Source organism: Diplotaxodon limnothrissa, linkage group LG2, assembly GCF_057381915.1.
Source record: "Diplotaxodon limnothrissa isolate DT_005_m linkage group LG2, D_limnothrissa_male_GT1.1, whole genome shotgun sequence".
Taxonomy (NCBI): domain Eukaryota; kingdom Metazoa; phylum Chordata; class Actinopteri; order Cichliformes; family Cichlidae; genus Diplotaxodon; species Diplotaxodon limnothrissa.
Window position 1 is genome coordinate 3,105,373 of NC_140597.1, and position 19,126 is coordinate 3,124,498.

The 19,126-nt window shown below is 42.5% G+C and overlaps 1 protein-coding gene across 1 annotated transcript in view; it reads left to right on the forward strand.

Moving 5' to 3' along the window:
• The first annotated feature begins 757 nt into the window (after positions 1–757).
• Positions 758–19,126, forward strand: part of uvssa (UV-stimulated scaffold protein A) — a 36,793-nt gene continuing 18,424 nt past the window's right edge. The window contains exons 1-8 of the mRNA XM_085365714.1: positions 758–873; positions 1,329–1,448; positions 4,087–4,240; positions 4,785–4,961; positions 5,486–5,606; positions 5,786–6,295; positions 7,198–7,307; positions 7,942–8,070. Coding sequence (XP_085221840.1) covers positions 1,339–1,448; positions 4,087–4,240; positions 4,785–4,961; positions 5,486–5,606; positions 5,786–6,295; positions 7,198–7,307; positions 7,942–8,070 — 1,311 coding nt within the window. The 5' untranslated portion in view covers positions 758–873; positions 1,329–1,338. The remainder of the gene's footprint in view (positions 874–1,328; positions 1,449–4,086; positions 4,241–4,784; positions 4,962–5,485; positions 5,607–5,785; positions 6,296–7,197; positions 7,308–7,941; positions 8,071–19,126) is intronic.

Below are 19,126 nucleotides of genomic sequence, written 5' to 3' on the forward strand. Positions count from 1 at the left end.
CATGTGCTTATTTATTTGAAAAAGATGGTGTTCTGTTGATGTATGTTCGAGAAAATAACGTATAGCTCCACAATAAAAAATGAGTGTTTCCAGACAAAAATGTTCACTAAACTTTCTTTTAGATTATTCTCTCTGCTGTATTTCAGTAAGTGTGCAGACACTGTAGATGTATTTGCAACCGTGCATGGGTACAAGATAGATTTTCAAGATTAATCTGGTAAAGAATGCAAATAGATCTCTTCCCTGTGTAATTCTGTGAATGGCACTTTGATCACTCAGTGTTGTCGCATAGATCAGATTGTGCTGCCACCATGAGGTGGAAAGAGAAATGACATTTTAGTAATTCTGTTTGTGGTCGCTGACCGTAAATAATACATCTTAATGTAGAAGCGGAGGCCCATATAAAATCTGACTTAGGTCCATGATTTGGACACGCCCCCATACATACTACATATGTGTATGAAAAGGAAAACATTTATTTTGAAGGGGTCACTTTTAAAACGTTTTTTTTAACACTGGAAATCCTCGCCTCTCTCAAACCCAGACTGCAGCCGATGTTTAAGAACTATGTTTATGAAAAGCAGCTGTTTGTTGTTGCCCACTCACCCCTGAGCGACAGCCATGAGCTACAGTCAGTAAAATGATAATAAAGCACAATCGACAGGCACAGTTTGAAGCTCTTATTCTGAAAAGTCAAACCGGTAGTACGTTCGCTTTCAGGAAGTGCATGACATAACTAAACGCTGCCGTATGTAAACAGAGAAATACAGCCGCGTTTCAGTTGTTGATCTTTGTCATGAATGAAGCGGCTCACCGAGGGGACTCGTTAACCGGCAGAAGCCTCCCTGAGGTTCAGTGTGTTTGAACAAGCTGGTAAGAAGCTAACCGGCAGATGCTGTTGTTCGTGTTTTGTTAGGATTGTGCCAGCTAGGTGGATGCTAGCCTTAAATGACTCCACCTGAAATCTGGAGACTTCTTTGTTTCTTTGATTTGAATTGTGTATATTTTTCTGTATCTGGTTAAATTCTATAAAATAAAAAACGCTGCACAAATATCTGATTAATACTGACTGCCAGTAGCAAACAGCTTGTGTCAGCGACTGTTATAAAGGTCACAGTTACTAACGTGGGTCATACTGGGCTGTGAAAAATAACAGATGATTTGCTTAAAAATGGCAGTGGTGTACCTAAAATGCTAATAACAAGTTTTTCAACTTCAGCATTGCCAGCTGTCCAGTTTTAATATGAAAGATTTTAATTCAGAGTAAAGGTTTACCTTTGTGTAACTCGAGTCACTCTGTATAGTTAAAGGTCTGTTTTTGTGTGCAGATGAACAGTGATGGAGCTGTCTCAGAGGGAGCGTCTATCGGTGTTGGTGGAGGAACTAACCACATCAGGACAGCCACAGCTCAACCAAGACAAAATGAAGGAGGTCAAAAAGCTCTGCAAGTATGGCATCAGCATTTCCACAGGGATTATTTAGTTGCAGGTGTAAAGTGGAATTATGAAACAAATGAAAGACTCCAAAATGTGCAATCCTTTGGAAAGGGGTCAGGATTGCAAGTATCTGACATCACAGTAAGGAAACCCTGAATCTATCAAGATCTGTTATCAAGCGCGCAGATTGTCTAGAGAATGTCAAAAGGGGCACATAGAATAACAACAACCCACATTCATCAGCAAGCTAATTTAATATCACTTCATACTATATCACTGTCATCAAGTGGGGACAATGCAATGCAAACATAGCCCATGTGTTACCTGATGGGTGCAGCGTTGATGTTGAGGGGTTACTGTTGCTGCTGATAGTGCTGGAGAGCAGGGCTGTGATGATCTGAGACGTGAGAGATTAAAAAGTCCACAGGAGATGGTAGCTGATAGAACAAGTCTAATGAGATTACAATAAAATAAGAATTCAGCCAAAAAATCTATACACATAAAATACACACACACATGCACATACAGTGACATTTTACACTGTACATACTATGGCCACTTTCCAGAATCCTTCTCTTATTAATTATTCCAGGTGCTATAATAATAAAGTAATAAATATTAAATAATGTATTTATGATGATTCAATTTGCTTGACTATCCGCTCTGTGCAGAAAGCTTTTAAATGTTTAAACTGTAGAGATAAAATCATTTTGCTGCTGTAAATTCAGCATTTTGTCTTATTTTCAATGTAAATCTAATATAATCTGTTTCTTAATGTATTTTCTTAGAAAGACAGTGTGTTTTAATCCATAATTATGTGGATATGCATATCAGTTTTTAGTGAAATATAAACCCCCAAGAAAGGCAGGGAACTTGCTTTAAAACTAAATATGTTCCCTAAAGCGTGGACAGACCTACAGACCCATGACACTCTTACTCAGTTAGCTAGCAGCTAATGACCAGCACAGTTGTGCAGTTAATAAAAGGACAGGTAATATTTGTCGTGCTGTTGCACACACAGCACGCTCATTTGTCTCATCAGTTACCACAAGACAATTTACCAACGTGTAATAATAACTTAATACTCCTGTGTGTTATAATTCAATAGAAGGACTAGATGTTACAGTGCCTGATAATCCACTGCTTCAAATGGAGAAAGTCTTGGTGGCTGTTATGAGGACAGCGGAACGCATCGTTGTGTGCCTCAACTTCACGGCGTGTTTCGTCTTTTATCACAAGTTAATCTGCCATTTTTTACCTTCCTTGGTTTGGTTTAGGAATTGGAGATCTGATCTAGACTATAATATTTAAATCTTGGGACACATCGTCAGTAGTGGACCTTGGATTCATCGGGTTTTTCGGCCATTATCACCAGACACCCTCATCCAAGGAGGCTCTGCTAGGGTTGAACTAGTGTGTCACTAGTTTATGTTAACATTGTTATTTCTCTTCTACTTTCTTCTGTTTAGTTTTCTACCATTTATCCACCGCAGCACGGTGGCACAGCGGTTAGCACTGTTGCCTCAGGTCCCGAGTTCAGTGCCGCCATCAGGCTGGGGTCTGATGTTTGCATGTTCGTGTGGGTTCTCCCCGGGTGCTCCGGCTTCCTCCCACAGTTATGCAGTTAATGGGGATAGGTTAATTGGAAACACTAACTTGCCCATAGTGTGAATACACGAGTGAGTTTAAAACGAATGGTTGTCTTTGTATGTGCGTTAGCCCGGCTGCGACAGACCGGTGACCTGTGCACCCCGCCTCTTGCCCTAAGACAGCTGGGATAGGCTCCCACGACCCTGAAAAGGATAAGCGGAAGCGAATGGATGGATGGATGGATGGACATCAATTCACTGTAACTGAGAAGTAAAATTTAAAAAATTTTAAAGCTTTAAAATTTTGGAGCCTCACTTTTTCAAAGGTTGATAGAGACAAGTAAGACAAAAGAGACGAGAGGAGAGCCAGGAGGGGGGGCACCTGATCTGGCTTCCCACACCTCCCTGCCGGATCGGGCTGTACGCTCTACCTACAGTGTATGCTGTACACCCTGCTTACTGGTTTCTGTTGCATCAGTCTTCGTCTCGCAACCAGCGCGCTCTGCCATCAAGGGCGAGCATTGGTCAATGGTAGTCACGTGACCGATGCAAGCCAGATCATTTTATTTAGCGAAATTGTGATTAATAATTAAATGTTGTTGAGAGGCACAGGGAACGCCACATGCGCACACACCGTTAAAAAAAATGTCTAAAGAAAAGGCCACCTGGGGCACCATCAGGAAAGGGGGAGGAGCTAGCCCCAACCCCTGCACGTGCCTGCCACAGAGGATCAGGATGAGAATCACAGTTTCCCACAAACAGATAAAAAGTTACTGGACAGTCAAATAAAGGTTACACAAAGAACGAAAGAAAACAGCTGATCATTCAATACAATAAGACCTTATCATCCAAAGCAGTTTATGTAAGTGTGTATGAACTTGTATTTGTCTATACAAGAAAGGTTTTATGAAAACTGACAGTATTTATGGTAAATTATGGTTACGTGTTAAATACAGTCGTGTAATTCTTTGTCAGCATTATGAGTACAACAAATGTCAAATTCTTTCGTGATTCATAACATAAAATTTAGTTACTCTCCACCTGTTCTCCACTCCTCACAGAGTGTCTAATGACTGCATAGACCATGTGTACCACTCAGTGATGTCCCAGCTCAACCAAGAACATGCTGAGATCCGGCTGTCTGCCTTCCAGATCGCCGGTGAGCTCTTCTCCAGGTCACACCACTTCAGGATGCTGCTAGTGGACAACTTCCAGGTAAATCAGCTGCTAGTAACTAGTAATCATCTGAGATCATCCAGTGCACACCAAACATTACAGGACCTGCTTTCTACTGGCAGAATAAGGCCAATGATGGCTTTTTATAGCAGTCACCACACTGCTACAAAAGCCATCATATCAGTTTTGACAATATCCTCAACTCTACTCGCAGAAATGCTACCCTGTGACAGAGCCTCCAGGATATTTTTTGTGTTTAAACATCCTGGTTGTCTAGCGCCATTAGCATGCTAGCACTGCTAACTGTTGAGTCGAATGTTTGTTGTGAGCGGGTCCCAGTCTTACAGTTATTTAACACTAAAAACAAAATAAAAAAGTAACGGCGCGAAGGCAAACTGAAAGTCTTTTTAGCTTTTCGGCTGATATCGGTTCACGTTTGCGCACTAAGTGATCTGTGTAGGATAAATCCACGTACAGTGAATCCCATTCAAAGAGGAACGATACAAACACTCAGCTTTAATATTAGGATGTCTTTCTTTCTGTGTCCCCCTCATCTATTCCTCCGCCTCTCTTCTTCCCACAGGAGTTCTTGGAGCTGACGGTAGAGACTGATTCAGAGCAGCCCCTCCCTCCTCCTAAAGAAGTAGCCAGGAAGCTGAGAGCTCTGGCAGTCCAGACTGTGCAGTCATGGCAAACGTCTTATGGCTCTGCTTATAAGAAGCTGGCACTGGGCTACAACTTCCTCAAACAAGTTAAAAAGGTGAGCGATGCAGAGATACAGAGTGACTTTTATTAACTGGAAACAACCCATGTGGTATGAGGCTAATGCAGAGGCCTCGGTTTGAATCCGCCGCAAGACCCTGTACATGAGGAAAACACACTCATGAAACACACTGAAATAACATCTGAATTACCTGTGAGAAGATCCACAGGCAGTATGATACAAACAACGAGGTAAAGGAGTGTTATTAGGAAGCGTTCTGTGTTCTGCTTATCAGATTTAGATTTCAGAACTCTCAGTATCAGCCTTAAAAATCCTCTAGCAGTTGGACTTTATGAAAAATAGAAGTGCACTACAGATTCTGGAAACTGCATGATGCTGGTGATCTGTAAAGACATGTTAAAGAGCCATATGTTTACCAGCTGCAACAGTGACATTGTTTGGACCTTGTGAGTGAGGAACCACCATAAAGGCAGTTGTTCATCTTTGTGTGCATGGGTAGATTTACTATTTGAGAAGATACTCTCTAGTTTTTGTGATCAACAATGTGTACATGCTTTCAGGTGGACTTCCAGGACATTGAGGCGAGAACAGTAGCAGAGAGGACGAGGGAGGAGGAAAGACGGAGGAGAATGGAGAGGATCTACAAGGAGAAAGTAGAAGCAGCAGCTAAAGAAATGGAGGGTAAAACGACATCGTGTTATCCCTGCTTCTAGTTTTAATACCAAGGTTTTTATTTCCATTATCAGAAACTGTTAAACACCCAAAGTCTCAGTGGTTTTGTTTGTAACTGGATCTTTACACATAGTGTTATTAATGTTTGGGCATTAAGACTTTTATATTGTTTCTTATTCATTTGTTAGAGTTACAGCAAGAAATAGAAGCAACGCTGACAGAGATGGAATCGTGCATGAGGCTGCTTTTCCCAGATTTCAGCCCCATAGACATCCAAACAGCCAACAGCAGCCCCTCCAACTCCCAGCCAGCCACTAAGTGTCCTTCAGATGATGAGCAGCCCTGCTGCAGCAAAGACCTGAGGGCTGATGACAGAGTGGGAAAGGTGCAAGAAAGAGATGAGAATACAGGAAACATGGGAATGACAGAGGAAAACAGAAAGAACTGGAAGGAGAAAAGAGAGAGGGAAAAAACAAAGAAAAGGTCTGAAGGTACAGAAGGCAAGGATGGGGAGAAGCAGGAAATGGACAAAAGTAAGGAAGCTGAAAGGAGGGAAGTCATGGAGGTGGAGCAAGAAGAAGAGAGCGAGCAGGAGGAAAGTAATACAGACAATGAAGAAGAGGCTGGTGATGAAGACTTTATCAGGAACTCAGGCCTCATATCTCACTCCTACAGTCTGGATCTGAACCTCAGTCCTGGTGCGTAGAACACACACATGTGGAAGCTTGATGTTGAAACTCCAGTGAAGAAAACAATAAATCACAGCAAAACCTTCGAACACACCACAAACGTTACTCCTGAAACAGCCTCTGGACATTATTAAGCTAATACATTTATACAGCGTACCTTATGAACTGGCAATTTAGAGTGTAGCATTCACACACTATCCAGTCTAACCACTTATTTGTAGGGCTGTGTGTCAGACTGCACTCAAAGTGATGAAAAGGGTTAGTTGCTACATCCAGAAATGTGTTCGACGTTTTATCGGGCAAAGAGCAGCAGTCACAGTCTATGCCACATCATGTCTGTGTGTCAGCAGGATGTGCATGTGTGGGTAGCATGTCTGGCTTTGGATGATGAACATTTGACTTTTTATCTTCACTCAGAGCTGAACGCAGTGCTGAAAGTGCTCACGCTTTTATCTCAACAGGGCAAAAGTAAATGCAGGTAATAAAAATTCATTGAAGACTGAGGCCTTTGGTCTGTTCAGTGAAATGAAGACGAGGGTTTGGGAGCAGCAGAGATTTCCTGTCTGTGTAAAGCGCTCGATGTGTTACGTGTGATTACAGTTCAGTCGTTAACATTCAGACATAACACAGTGCCTGTTTCACTTTCCACACTTGTTTTATTAAAGCCTGTAAACATGTGACTGCACCACAGATAAGTTTGACTCTAATAGAACTCATGAAGGATGTTGCACTTGTGGCATTTCATATACAAATGTCTAAATAATATCACGGGGCTCTTCTGAGTAGAGCAGCGGTGTCCAGGTAAATGGATCATGCTGTTTAATGAGAATCCTTCTCAAAACAGGCCTCTGATAGTCCTTCCTGTTAATGTGTTCGCACAGTCAGACGAGTGAGTGCAGTTTTTCTTCCAGGTCTTCATGTGAAGGAGACGGAGGATAACGAGCCGGTGGTTTCCACTGTGATAGACCTCCATAAACTCATAACAACCAAACATCTGCCAGCTGTGCAGGGCTGGGTTCAGGTAAGAGAACACACACACACACACACACACACACACACACACACCCCTTGTGTGTTTGTTATGGTGTTACATTCTTTTAAGACTCTCGAGTGCCTCTCTGCTAGCGCTGCATTAAACATGAAAATAAGCTTCTGAGCACTTGTTTCCATGTAAACAGAGGGTGAGATATTATTTTAGACATTTAGTACTTTGAGAACATTGCTTCTTTTGATGTGCGTATATTTGTATCTTCTGCGTGTATGTAAGAATATATAAGCAGCATATATAAGATTGCGGACAGAGAGAACGTAGTCAGCGTTCTGAGAGTTTGGAGACAGTCTGCCTCTGTCTCTGTGCGTTAACTGTGTTACTGTTTTAGAGAGAACAAATACTGGTGTAAATACCTGCAGTGGCTCTGCTATCATACATCAATGTTCCTACATCAATGCTTAACCATGGTTTTGGAATCCACGATTATTTAGATTATTTCAAACCCGCTCCTGCTGGCTCACAGCATGATTTCTATTGGTCACATTACTGAGGGCAGCCTGAGCAGCTGTCTGAGGATGGATGGATGGATGAGTGGATGGATGGATGGATGGATGGATGGATGGATGCCATCTTAGCTATACTTCTGGTTTCCCTGTGTGTGCAGGTGTTCACCAAATCAGGTGCTGAGGAGCAGCTGTTGAGACGAGCACTTGACCTGAAGAGGTCTTTGGAAGCCACGCTGCAGAAACACAAAGAGCTTCACATCGACTACAAGGCCAGGGTCCGCAAAGTGGTGAGTTATAGCTAACGATACAGCTCGTAGTTAAGATTAGGCACGGGGCTCTCTTATTGTTAAATAATAAAAAAAGTTGTTTGCTTACATTTAACATGTGTGAGCAGATTTATTTGGTGCTCGTATAGAAGATAACCAGTAGATGGCAGCATTCTATTGTAAATCAAATAGGGGAGCCTTCCATTACATAGGTGACAGTACAGGAGTGAGGACTCTGATAGAGCAGCTGCAGCTGATACCTGGCTGCCTCTCTGCAGTGACCGACGGAGAAAAGCTTCATGTTTCTCTAAATTCTGTTGCGTTCTCCTGCGGCAGCAACCTGAGTGTGTTTATAGAAGGACATTGATTCCTCAACCAGAACTCCCATTAAAATAAATTGCTTTTTAAAGGTTCTTTGTATTTGGAGAGAGAAGTTTAATGGAGTCCATAGAAGAATTTTCTGGAGTCAGCGCTGTCATCTCTGCTTCTCCGAGGACACTCAATATGTCATCAACTCCCTTTTAAAAAGTTTCCCTTTTACATCCAGGAAGGTGCATTTGGACTAAATTGGGTCCTTGTGTTTGTTTGGTTTTGCTACAGCTGGCTACAGCTGTATATGTAGTAAAGCTGACTGAAGCCTCACTCTGTGCTATGTCAGCAGTACGTGACAGAGAAATATGTTGTACGTAAAGGCTTTGAAGGTGATGTTTACTTTAGCCACTTCTTTGTTGTCTTGGCAATATGTTCTGGGTCATCCATCTATCACAGTTCTGACTGAGGGGAGGAGGTTCTCATCCATCATCATAATTTGTTTCTTTAGTTGAATCTATGAAGATGACACATTTCGATAGACACACAGCAGTGTTTCTTTACTTTAAAGAGGCTTTAACAAGGTAATCCCTGAAGTGCTATTGGTAGAAAACTTGGAGTTCTTGTCGTAGTCTGCAGAGTGTCCTGACTGTGGCAACCTGAAAACAGTATGTGAAAGGCATGTTTTAACAGAAACGTTCATCAAAGATCTGACCTGGGAGAGCCAGTAGCAACAGGCTTATGGAGCGATGAATCCAGACCCAAAATAAGGAGAAAGGTAGAAGACTGAGTGTCTGAAGTCATCTGTAAAACATGCTGGAGGCTCTGTCATGGTTTCTGTCTGCATTTCTTTCAGTGGTGCTGCAGAATTTCCTTCGGGATTAATAAAGTATTCTGATTCTGATGTTGTCAAAACTATTTAAAGTACAACATACTGTCAGATTTGGATCCACCATGCAACGCCATCTGGGAAGCGTTTGCGTTGGCTTCATGATCCCAAACACACTGCCGGTGCAGTAGAAGCATACTGGGATAGAAAAGCTCACTATCAGTCATGGATTGGCCTCCCCACAGCCTGGATCGCGTGGGATCCATCTTCATAGACAGCAGATCAAAAGTTGGCCAACGTCGGAAGAAGATCTGTGCTGGGTGCAAATCCACCATCTGATCGGAGTTTGTTCTTCTCGTGTCTTAATAATAATAGATTGCATTTGTATAGCGCTTTTTGAGACCCTCAAAGCGCTTTACGATTCATTCACTCTCACACACTGGTGGAGGCAGCTACAGTTGTAGCCACAGCTGCCCTGGGGCGCACTGACAGAAGCAAGGCTGCCATATTGCGCCACCGGCCCCTCTGGCCATCACCAGTAGGCAGTAGGTGAAGTGTCTTGCCCAAGGACACAACGACCGAGACTGTCCGAGCCGGGGCTCGAACCGGCAACCTTCCGATCACAGGACGAACTGCCAACTCTTGAGCCACGGTCGCCCACATCTTCATGTGTTCCTTCTGGGTACTCTGGCTTCCTCCCATAATCCAGAGACATGCAGTTAGTAAGGTTAGATTAAATAGTGATTGTAAACTGTGCGACCTGTGCAGGGTCTCCCTGCCCTTCCCCGTTCCTATGACAGACTCTAGCTCCATTATGACCCTGGATTGGAGAAGAAAACGGATCTAGCCCAGACTCGGTTCACTTCCTTTCCCTCAGACATTTTTATTGAATTTTATGCATCAATTTTACAAAAGACAAATTGAACAACATGCTGTTTTCTTTTTGTAGAACGTACAACAACATGAGACATACATTCCTGACTCTGTTCACTTTTAACAGCTGATGGCTGATATCAATGAAAGCTGTGCATTAGTCCCAGAAGGGCTCTAGCTTCCATCAACACAGCTTCACATGCTTCACCACGAGCCGTGATACTCTCTGACTCAGTCAGTCAGGACTATTTTGGAAAATGTTAGTAAGTGGTGTCTTACGTAGTCTAGTCTAGTCTCACATTGTACCTCCAGGGCTTGTAGCTAACGTGCAACTATCTCTAAAAGGTTAGCTAGGTACAGAGCAGGTAAGAGTGAAAACGTGCGCGCACACATTGTGTGAAAGTGTGACTTTAATCGTGTACGTGTGGAGTTTATATGCACAGTTAACCACAGATTAGTGCGCACACTTTGAACGAGACCCATCGCTGCCCTTCTGTCATGTAGATGCTCTTCAGGGATTTATTGTAATCTTTTTGCACTGTGCAAGGGTCCCTTTGGGTCCAATCATATAAATGTGGTCAGTGCAGAGTGCTGATGCTGTGGGGCTGCCACTAACTTCTCGCAGCTGCACATCTGCAACATTGCTAGCACGCAGCGTACTATGAGGACAAGCCTTGTTGTGTCTGCGTCCGTGTCACCAAGCGAGCGCATCATCATTGTTTTTTGTTTTGATGTGCAAGGCTATAAAATATCCTCCTCCTTTTTCTTCTTTGAACGTCTTTTCCTGCGTGGGCTTCCAAGTCTCATGAGAGATCGAGATAGCAAGGATGGAAATATTAATAGTAGAGACATTTGGGAGAGGTGAGATAGTAGTGAGGTACAGCCATAATGCATAATGCATTAGAGGAGAGAGGAGAAATTGGGGAGCAAGGGGGAGGATGTACCCATTCATTCACTTCACCACCGCTAATGTGCCCCGTGGCTTGATAGCTGATAGGTCTATCTCGCTGCCTCTGTATCTGACTTGGGATCGCCACTCTGCTGCTGTTTGAGCAGGAGGGGCAGGAGAAGCGGCCCCTCCGACCAGCGGAAATGTCATTTCACGAGAGCTCTGCTTCATATTATTTGAAGCGGTTTAATGATGAACAGTTGCTGTTTTAGAGATGCTTACAACATGCTTGAAGTGCAGATAATTTCTAAAAGGGGAAAAAGAGGCAAATCCTAGAGAATCATTATCAAAGGACCGACAAATGCAAAGTACATTACATGTTTGGGGAAAAAAGGCATAAAATTTGTAGAGTCTGAATCCATCTTTAGCTGAACAGAGTGGCACAGTGACAGTGACAGAGCGCCGGGCGTCTTACTCTGCCTGGTTATCACTGTCAGGGACCAGTCTGCTGCACCAGCAGGCCCAGCACTGTGATAACCACACAACTTACAGCCCCTTTATCATAATTAGCTTTTCCTTTTTAACCTTAAAAGGCCTTCCATTACTGGGTCCTTCTCTGTCGGGTGGCTGACACACCACGCGATTGGTTTCTCTCACAGCGGGCCTCTCAATATAGTCTCCCATAACGGGTGAACTGCAGAGAAGGAAGAGCAGCTTTATGGAGGCAGATAGAGCTGCTGGTTTAAATAATGAGAAAAGAGAATCTAGGAGGGTGGAGTCAATTCAAATTCAAATTTTATTTGTCACATGCACAGTCATACACGGTACGATATGCTTAGACAACTGCTCGTGACCTAAAGAGAAAAAGACTATGAATAAGATGTAGGGCTGAACGATTATGGAAAATAATCTAATTGCGATTTTTTGCCCCAATATTGCGATTGCGATGCGATATGCGATTATTTTTTAAGGTATTTGTCTTCTGTATTATTAAACAAAGACAAGCAATACATCATATAGTATGGCCAATACTATATTACATTAATTTTAAACTGTTCTTTCCTGGAAGACAGACCTCTGTTATGATGACATGAGGTGATGCATGAATTGATGACTGACATTTTTATTTAACTTCTTCAATCACAACAGTATATTTGAACATACACAATAGTTTATTTTTAGCTTACAAACATCTGAGCATAAAGTGCTGACAAGGAACCCTGGTGTAAACATTAAAATGAAAGTCAGTACAATGTGCAGATTGCAGAAATATACATAAACAAAATCAGTGGCTTTACCACACTCAGTTTTTCGACATCTGTGAACTACTAGACAGTCATTCAATTAAAAAATAATATTAAATAAATAAAACTAATAAATAAAAAATACACACATCTTACTGATCTCTGCAGTCAGTAACATTACACATAAAGTGCAAACATAATAGCAATTGTATAAACACACACACAAACACGCCTTTAAAATTTAAAGGCGTGAAATTGGACGGTCTAGTTCTGATTAGCGTCACCGCTGTCTCGGTGGAGTTTAATAAACTCGGCCGTCTGCTTCTTGCTATCTAAAATATAACCAGACACTGGTGTAAATTCTCGACTGTCTCATACTTCTGTTTAATAAGTTTTCTGTTTGACGTTTAGTCAGCTGTGTGAAAACCAAGGAGGAACCCACCCGGGGGATTAATAAAGTTTTATTTTATCTAATCTAATAACTTTAATCTCAGCCAAACCGATTTACTCACGAACAAACAAAACACTGAAAAAGCCCAACAATAACATTTTTAGGTTGTCTAAGTGACTTATATATTACGTTTAACCCGAGCAGCGAAACTCCGCGGTGATCTGAAAATGATGTGCCGGGAGTTGTGCCGTTCTCGGCCGCATCAGTAACCCTCGAGCTCCCGGCTAGCTGTCGAGCTGGTGGGTAGCAGACGCCTCTGAAAACGTCGAAGCACTTTTGCAAATATGGGATATCTTGATAAACCGAGCAGATATTTGATGTTTACACAACTACTTTCTCGCCTGAAAATATGTTAAAAGTTTATTTTGTGACCCAGAAAGATTAGTATGAGTAATTTTAAAACTTAGTAGCGGCCGCCATTGTTGGAAACTGGAGTTTGGCTGGGCCGCGCTATGAATTCTGGGATATGGTAGTAATTTGGACAGCCTTCGGCGCGTCGCTGTGACGTAATCGGTCTACAAATGCGGCCTCAGGAGGATGCAGCCCATGAATTTGGACATGTCCAGAGTATAATCGCAGCCTTTGCGGTTAGAAAATTGCACTTGATCATGTCGCGATATTATCGCAAATGCGATATATCGTTCAGCCCTAATAAGATGTATGAAGAAATATATATATATATATATATATATATATATATATATATATATATATATATATATATATATATATATATATATATATATATATATATATATATATACATATATACAATAACAGCAGCTGTACAAGTATTAAATGGAAATGAAGAAATATAATGTCCAGTGTTGTGCAATCCACATGTGTAAGTGTCTTGTGCAGTGCAAATATGCTTAAAATGATTTAAGTGATGACCACGCATCCAATCGAATTAGTGTAAACAGTGTCGAGTGGATGGGAAGTAAAAGTAAAGGGTGTGGGGGGAAACGGCCCTGTGAAGCTGTAGGCTTTCATGCCAATAATCCCACAGATGCAGTTGGGCGCACTCACGTTGCACCACGTTGCTCTGCTGTTGCACCTTACACCGAGACTCCTGCTATTACTTAATTCGTTTGTAGCATCCAAGAGCTTCCTGTTAGCTTTGTTCAGAATGCTGCTACCTCTGCGAGCAATGTTATCACAATAGATTTGTGCGTCCAGACAATCTGAACCTTTTTCTATAGATTTCCACGGTGACGGCGGACTCTGTAACTATTATATAATATAATGTAACTACGTTGGTGATGCAGCGCTGCAGGATTTGTTGGTGTCTGGGGCTGAACAATGAAAACTGCAGTTCCTTGAATGGCCACTTTAGGCTGAATAAATAACATCAGGATAGTGAGTCAAATGGAAACGCGTGCATCTCTAAATATATGCTATATTCTTTCTTTTTGAATGATCATTTCGACCTTTTTTAAATTTGTCCTTTATCCATTGATGGAATTTTTCTTTGTTGTGTCAGTTGCACGTGCTTCCTGTCTGCTGATGAAGGCTGTGACATGAAAAAAACAAAGAAAATCCCATTTATTTGATGCTGTGATCAACAGCAGACGACACTCTTTGGTTTAATATTGTTACATTGCAGGTATGAGGCTGGTGCTGTTCAGCTAGTAAAAGCTTTTTTGTGTTTCGTGTGGAGGGACTTTAAGCATTTTAGCGCTGTCTCCTGCAGCGTCTTCTACAGGACCCTGCATACTTTTTAGAACAGCGGCTGCTTGAAATGCATTTTCAGTAAGAGCTATGAGATGTGAATCCTATATGCATCTGTCGAACCCCGCAAACTGAAAACGTGGGCTAATGTTTAGGAAAGGATAAGACACGCGGACTTATTTAAACATATCTGTTTTTAAGACTATATTCAGTCATTCCGGGCTCCATTCATACAGGCCAGGGCCTTGTTTACTGCTGATAACCCATCTTATCACAGCACAATGGATATGGCCGCCTGTTTCTCACTGGAGATAAACAAAGAAAGACTATCTCTCTATTTCTCTTCCAGCCCTCCCTCTTTCTCATGCGTACATCCATTCTCTGAATGGACCGGCTTCTCTCAGTTCTATACATAACATAGACACCAAATATACTTGTCTCAGTACCTTTGGGAATTTGCCTGCTCGATTTGGCCAAAAAGGTTTCATATAAATCCTTAGAACTTCGCATCCAGCCTTCATTGTTGTTCATTCATTTGTGGCCAGTCAGAAAACTGTCGGCTCGGTTGATTGGATCATCTTGTGCACATAACATGCATTTAAAAAATGGACGTAGCAAGTTTGCGAAGTCTCGTTCTTTTACGTGGAGCCAAACGGACAAAGGGGTGAAGTACGCGGTACTTCAGTGCTTATTAGAATCATTTAATGCAAAATGACTGCAGTTGCAGGTGTATAGGGTACATTGCACAAACTCCTAAGAAGCCCATTGAAAGTTGGTATACCAGCTCAAAGCGAACAATTCTCTAAATATGAGTGGATGGAAATGGATGGTTCTGCTACTGGAGTATAATGCTGTGAATCAGTGGGCACAGTCTGGTTTCATCAAGGATCTCTGATAGTATGAAAGAGGAAGGGTTTCCAAATTGGAAATGATGGATGCACTGGGATAGTCACGGTCCACCACTGACCAAAGGACCAAACCAGGCTCCGTAGCCCGGTCCTTCTTTGAAAGGTTTTTCTGGACATTTTAATTGTCTCGCCAAAGCTTTCAGTAGTTTTACTAGTAAAATAGAATAGCAGGGTAATTTCACTATGGTAGTAGGTGACAGTGGATAATAATGACTGTTTTGATCACAGATTGAGACGGGCTGGGAGGGGGAAATGAACTAGACAGCTGAAAATAAGCTCGCTGACAGGGGAAGGTTTGAGAAGCTCCAGGCTGGCTAATAGACCTGCCAGGCTAGGTTAGTGAAATAAAGATGTCACCTTATACATCATATAAGCTGACTGCTCTCCAGAGACAAAGGCTGCGCGTGTGTGTGTGTGTGTGTGTGTGTGTGTGTGTGTGTGTGTGTGTGTGTGTGTGTGTGTGTGTGTGTGTGTGTGTGTGTGTGTGTGTGTGTGTGTGTGTGTGAGGGTAATGGGGGTAAAGCAGCAGAGAAGAGACTACAGAGAGAGGGGAGTGCAAAGCTTTTTGTCATTAGAGTGGATCCCATGGGATCCTTCTAGGTAGTAATGAATAGAAGTGCAAGATGGTAATAGAGATGTGGGATGTTGTGGCAAATCAAGCCCTGAATAGGTCAGGCTCCACTGCGAGCTTTAGGCCTAATTAGTTTGTAAATATGTTGAAATCAATCAGAGGCAGCAGACCTTGGGTCTCCTCAACAAAGCAAAGATGGAAAAAGGAATGTCTTGTAACAGTGGTAATAATTGAAGCAGGGTCTCACAGATGGGTTACTTACAGGTTTATAAGTAAACGTAATCGATGATTAAAATAGCAAAGATGGCGGCTGACGACCCCTGCCTCCAGGCCAGGTGGGAAACGTATGATGTAGTCCACAAACTCCAGAAGGCAAAGGTGATAAAATGGCTCTGTGTCAGTTTTGGGCTGAAAAGTAGAAGCGCCGAGTTACAGAGCAGCAGCCGTCCCCACGCGCACGCCTCAGCTTCTAATATCTGCACAGATGTGCGCACGTAATTTATGCGTGATATTGCGAAGAAGATGACTGTATGTTTAGAAAAGCATTTGTGTATGATGTGTTCATTAAGCTAACTGTTTCTCACTTGCCCTCTCTTAAAGCAAATGCCTTGTGATAATGGCGGCATTAGAGCCAGTCGGTATTCCCGACAGACATTTTCCATTTCGGCCTCAAATGTACAATGAAATTATCTCGTCAGCGAGTGTGTGCATAGCCTGCCGGAGAGCTATATATAACGTGTCTGCACGGGCAGCGTTTTAGGGCTTTCTCGCCTCCTCATTTCTCGTCTCCTCTCCTCCTTCCTTCTCCCCTTCGCTTCCTCCTGCTCACTCTTGTTCTCGCCCTCCATGTGTGTCTGTGTGCTGGTTAACCTGCCCCTCCCCTCTCTGCCATACACCTGACTTATGGCTGTGCAGTAATAATTTGCCAGGCCTTGGCAGGCTGAGTGTACATTAGCATATAAATAGCAGATGCACTGAGTGCCCATCACACTCGACTACATTTAATTTTTGGTTTATAAGATTGAATGGGTTTTTAAACACAGCGCCATCAAACTTGCCAAGAGACAAATGAAGTCAGGGGAGCAGTTGTCCGAGGCGGCGCCCTCACATCATTTTTATAAAGGATAAGAGTCTTACTTAAGAGAGAGGAGGGGGAGGGCAGAGGGTGAGACGCTGTAGAAGCTGAATAAGCAGCACACCTGTGGATGCAGGGACATACTTTAGTTTCTAGTTGCACCTTTCCCCCCACAGCTGTGGGTCTGAGGCAGGTACTGTGTGCACATCTTAACATCAAAATGCATTTGCTGTAACAAGCTTCACTCTAAAGTGTGTCGGGATTTCCTGCCAGACATGAGAGAGCTGATGTTAGGTGACCTGACTCACAGTCACTGTCCAGTTATCGGTTACTTGAACCCCGGATGGAGTTTAGCTCAGGACTTTGTCTCCATCTCTGTGTTTGCACTGGTTTGCAGTTCAAATTACTTGTTGTTTATTTTATACAGCGTCTTGGTGCAGCCCCTCCCAGCTAGAAGTGCCCGTGTCAGGGGTGTCCCTTATGACATTGCATAGATCCAATGGTAGAAAACTTCATAGAGCTCCATACGCTGACCTCATTGGTCAGTTTGACTTTTAACTGGAGGTGCTGATGGTGTCGTATCAGCTGTGATGCCAGTGACACCACACGTCCTCCTCATCCTGGTGTCAGAGTAGTGTCCAGTGCTGCCTCGCAGCATTGCATCTGTCTCTGCTGTTACTCGAATACGTTAGAGAGAAAATCCTAAATTCTCTTACTTTGACGTGCTATTATTTTGTGGCGTTTTGATAGATTGTGTTATAGATTTTATTTTTTTTAGGAAAAAAATGACAGTTTGGTAGAAAGAACAGAGTTTTTGGGGATGAGTTCAGTAGGTAGTCGCCATTGCAAACCCACAGTTGTTTTATTGCCCAAATAATGTATGGTCTCAACTTTAGCAGCCAATTTCAACAGATCTCTTTTTATTTGCTTGTTAAAGGAATGCTTATTTTTCATCCTCGCCCATTTCTCTGCTTTATTTTATTTGCCAGTAAACATTGCCATTACAGTAACACATAGCCCTGCTTTACTTAAACAACTTTTTATTTATTCTGCTCTGTTCCGGAGCTATTTTTATTTCTATCTGGGCCTGTTTTTAATGTGAAAGTTACCAATATTTGTTTTGTCCTTTTCCTATTACAGTGACGCATGGTTCCGCTTTACTTAAACTATCACTTCTAATTTGTCTGCTAGATCTAGAGTTTCAGTTAAAGAAGCAGTTTTTATCTCCCGTGGGGAACTCAGTGTTACCGTGTGGTTTTCTCCCTCTGTGTGTGTGTGTGTGTGTGTGTGTGTGTGTGTGTGTGTGTGTGTGTGTGTGTGTGTGTGTGTGTGTGTGTGTGTGTGTGTGTGTGTGTGTGTGTGTGTGTGTGTGTGTGTCCCAGGGAATAAACCAAAGCTCTGTTAAAATGCAAAGCAGCCCCCCGTGCAGCCATGTGGGGGAATAGAAGCCATATTTTAAGTGCTCTGCCCGTCAGCAAAATGTTTCTAGGGGAAAGCTAATTCTACTGTGAGACTTACAGCTCTGCCAGGCCAGCCGACAGGACTCGATGCTATCAGGATTAAATTAAGGTGAATTAGAGACAAAGAGGCAGAAAGAGGGGGAAAAAGGATGATGTTAGGGCAGGATTTTCGTCCAGCTGGGTGATCACTTCTTAGTCTTAGGTCATTGATCAGAACAGAATAAACCAGCCGGGATTAAAGTAGACAAGCAAAAAACCTATAGAGACTATATCTGTGTGTATATGTGTGTGTGCATTTGCTGTGTGCGGAGCCGTCGTCCTCCGAGGATGAATAAGGATAGCAGCAGAGTGGATAACAGAGAAAGTTTGGGGTTTGTACTCTTGTGTTTAGCAGTATTCTTTCAGCTTTTTCAAATAATAAAAACTTCAGTCAAGTATCAGGATCTCAGACTTTATGTTCACTCTGTGCAAAATCTTTCCTTTGAAGAAACGAATATTTGTATTAATAACACCTAAGCTGGGAAATGTACATGAACTGCAGCGTCTGCGGGGTTTGGGCCTGGGTTTGCTTCTTCCTCGTTTCCTGTCCAGAAAAGGCTCGTATTATTGTCTTTATCTTACAATATAAGGCACTTTGTTGTTGTGATTTGGTGATATATAAATAAAAATGAAGTGAAAATTGACTAATAGAAGAAAACCCCACAAAAAACCCCAAACCCTGCAGTTCCTCTAATCAGCTGGCTCCAAGAGTGAGTTGGTTCCCACAGACTCCCATCTTATCATGGCTGGTTTTATCT